At 35.8% G+C, this 2,458-nt stretch overlaps 1 protein-coding gene across 1 annotated transcript in view; it reads left to right on the top strand.

Annotated features, from left to right (window-relative positions):
* Window positions 1-2,458, top strand: part of RYR2 (ryanodine receptor 2 (cardiac)) — an 814,526-nt gene that overhangs the window by 595,700 nt on the left and 216,368 nt on the right. Inside the window, exon 70 of the mRNA XM_006895387.1 lies at window positions 683-770. Within this exon, the coding sequence (XP_006895449.1) occupies window positions 683-770 (88 nt within the window). The remainder of the gene's footprint in view (window positions 1-682; window positions 771-2,458) is intronic.

Genomic DNA, 2,458 nt, shown 5'->3' with positions numbered 1-2,458 from the left:
ACAGAGATTTTGGATTTCCATTCATTCACTGTTGCACTTTTCTCCCTGCCCAGACCCCCTCCTCCGCCCCCCCACCCCAGTTCACTTCTCTTTTTGAAAAGCAAAAGAAAAATTCTTTCATTGGGATACAATACCCCTGCACCCCCCACCGCCCTGAGCACATTCCACTATGCAACAATAATACAGACCCTCTTAATATATTTCCACCTGTCACATATCAAAATCAAGGTCTGGGGAAGCCATTTTGAACAATAATTCCTCAACATCATACAGGTGTTCACTGATAAATCAGCAGTGGACATGCATATGTTCATTCATTAATTAGGTGTTGAACCAAGCAAATCTCCTGCTTGGGAAGTGAGGATATTCCTTCTTGAACCACCAATGCCCTCATAATGAAAACTTAATTAAATGTTTGTAGATAATTTCTTACCGGGCATTTAATATTAAAATTATAAATCTTGTTCTGAAGCCATCTTCTTTTCTTCTCTGAATATTGAAAGTTTGATAGTTAGGATGTTGGGATCTTTTTTAATGACATACTGAATAATTTTCACTGAATGAGCTCTGTGGGTTTTTTCCAGTTACTTGGCTTTCAGAACTTTGGGATAGATTGACATAATTTTTAATGCATTTGCCTTGAAAGAGTAAATAAGAAACTTTCATTTCTTATATGGTCCAGGGCAAAGTGGCTGAAAGAGCCTAATCCAGAAGCAGAGGAACTATTCCGCATGGTGGCTGAAGTGTTTATCTACTGGTCAAAATCTCATGTGAGTACTAGCCATTTGGGTCCTATTTGAGAAGGAATTTTCGCATTTTAACCATTTTTCTCATCTCATTTGTAAGTAGATGTGCTACTTCCATTCAAACTTGTGTGCTATCAGACAAGCAACTTGATTGCTCTCAGGTCTGGGGAGTTTTGGTTAGTACCACTGTAAAAAGGTTGGATTTGGGGTGGTTTCTTTCCAGATTAAGATTTATTTTGAAAAATTATGAAGATGTTTTAACAGCCTTTGTGTTTATTTTTTAACTTTTTCTCTGTTAAAGTATTATTGACTTGACATAGATATATTATACTTTTATCTTATAATATATCATATATCTTAGCACTGTACTCTATAGCCCCAAGAGAACTCATGACCCAATTTCAGGAATACTGACTTAGACTTTTGGTTTTTAATAACAGAGCATTCTTATTTCATCCAAAGAGGTACTACTTTCTTTCGTAAACTTGCACATACACTTTGGTTCCTATAGGAATTTTACTTTGCCCACATTTTAGAATTACATGATTGTTGTTATATTGTTGTTATATGACATAAAATTTACCCCTAATCATAGTGATCCTATGAACAACAAATCAAAACCTTGACCTATCCTGTACCATCCTCACCATTTCCAGCATGTGCTAGCCCATTGTGAAAGTCACTCTGTCAGTCCATCTTGTTGAGGGTCTTTCCCTTTCTCTGATCCTCCTCCTTTCCCAATGGCATGCCTTTTTCAAGGACTTTCAGTTAGAATTTCTAACTTTAGTTTCAAATTTTTAATTTTAGTTTAGGATTTTTAAACTTTAGTGGATTTTCACTAGTTTGTTGTTGTTGTTGTTGCTATATGCATTTGAGTTGCCTGAGACTCATAGTGACCCTATGTACAACGGCCCTAAACCCTGCACTATCCTGTGCCAATCGTATTGTTTCTGACACACCTACCCCCATTATCCAAGTCACTCAATCAATCCATCTCTTCAAGGGTCTTCCTCTCTTGCTCTGTCCCTCTACCCTCCCAAGCATGATGTCCCTCTCCAATGACTGGTACCAGCTTGCAACATGTCCAGAGTATGTCAAATGAAGCTTCGGAATCCTTGCCTCCAAGGGACAGCCTGGTCTCACCCTCTGTAGGACAAATATGTTTGTTCTCTGAGCAGTTCATGGTATATTGAATACTCTTCTTCAGCTCCACATTGTTGCAAATATAACTACTACATGTGTTAAAATCTGAGCTAAGTTGCAATGCATAAGACAGAATTGGTAGTATTCTCTCACTTATTTTCATTAACTAGAATAAAAACTATCAACTTTTTAATTACTAATAACTCTTTCTAAAGCTTCTAATTATTGTAGCAATGTTCATTCTATACCAATAATAACTTTTTTTAACATGTGTTTTTGTATCTTCACATTGACATTCATTATCTGTGACATCATGGAAATTATTTTTGTTTTCTCATGTTTCAGGTCAAAGCTTGAATTGTATAAAGAATGTGATTTCCTACCCTGTTAAACATGAGTATCTAGTGGGATATTGGATAATTCAGGATACTATTAATGGAAAATTTGAAATCCAGAGAAAATTAATCTATCTTTTTTTTCTATATTTTATTAATTTTCATAAACATTTAGAGATTTTGGGTTTCCATTCATTCATTGTTGCACTATTCTCTCTACCCTCCTCCCAGTTT

This window comes from Elephantulus edwardii, unplaced genomic scaffold (assembly GCF_000299155.1).
Source record: "Elephantulus edwardii isolate Elephantulus edwardi_28Jun2011 unplaced genomic scaffold, EleEdw1.0 scaffold00166, whole genome shotgun sequence".
In the NCBI taxonomy this organism is placed as follows: domain Eukaryota; kingdom Metazoa; phylum Chordata; class Mammalia; order Macroscelidea; family Macroscelididae; genus Elephantulus; species Elephantulus edwardii.
The sequence above is the reverse complement of the archived record's forward strand: the minus strand, read 5'-3'. Positions and strand labels throughout refer to the sequence as shown.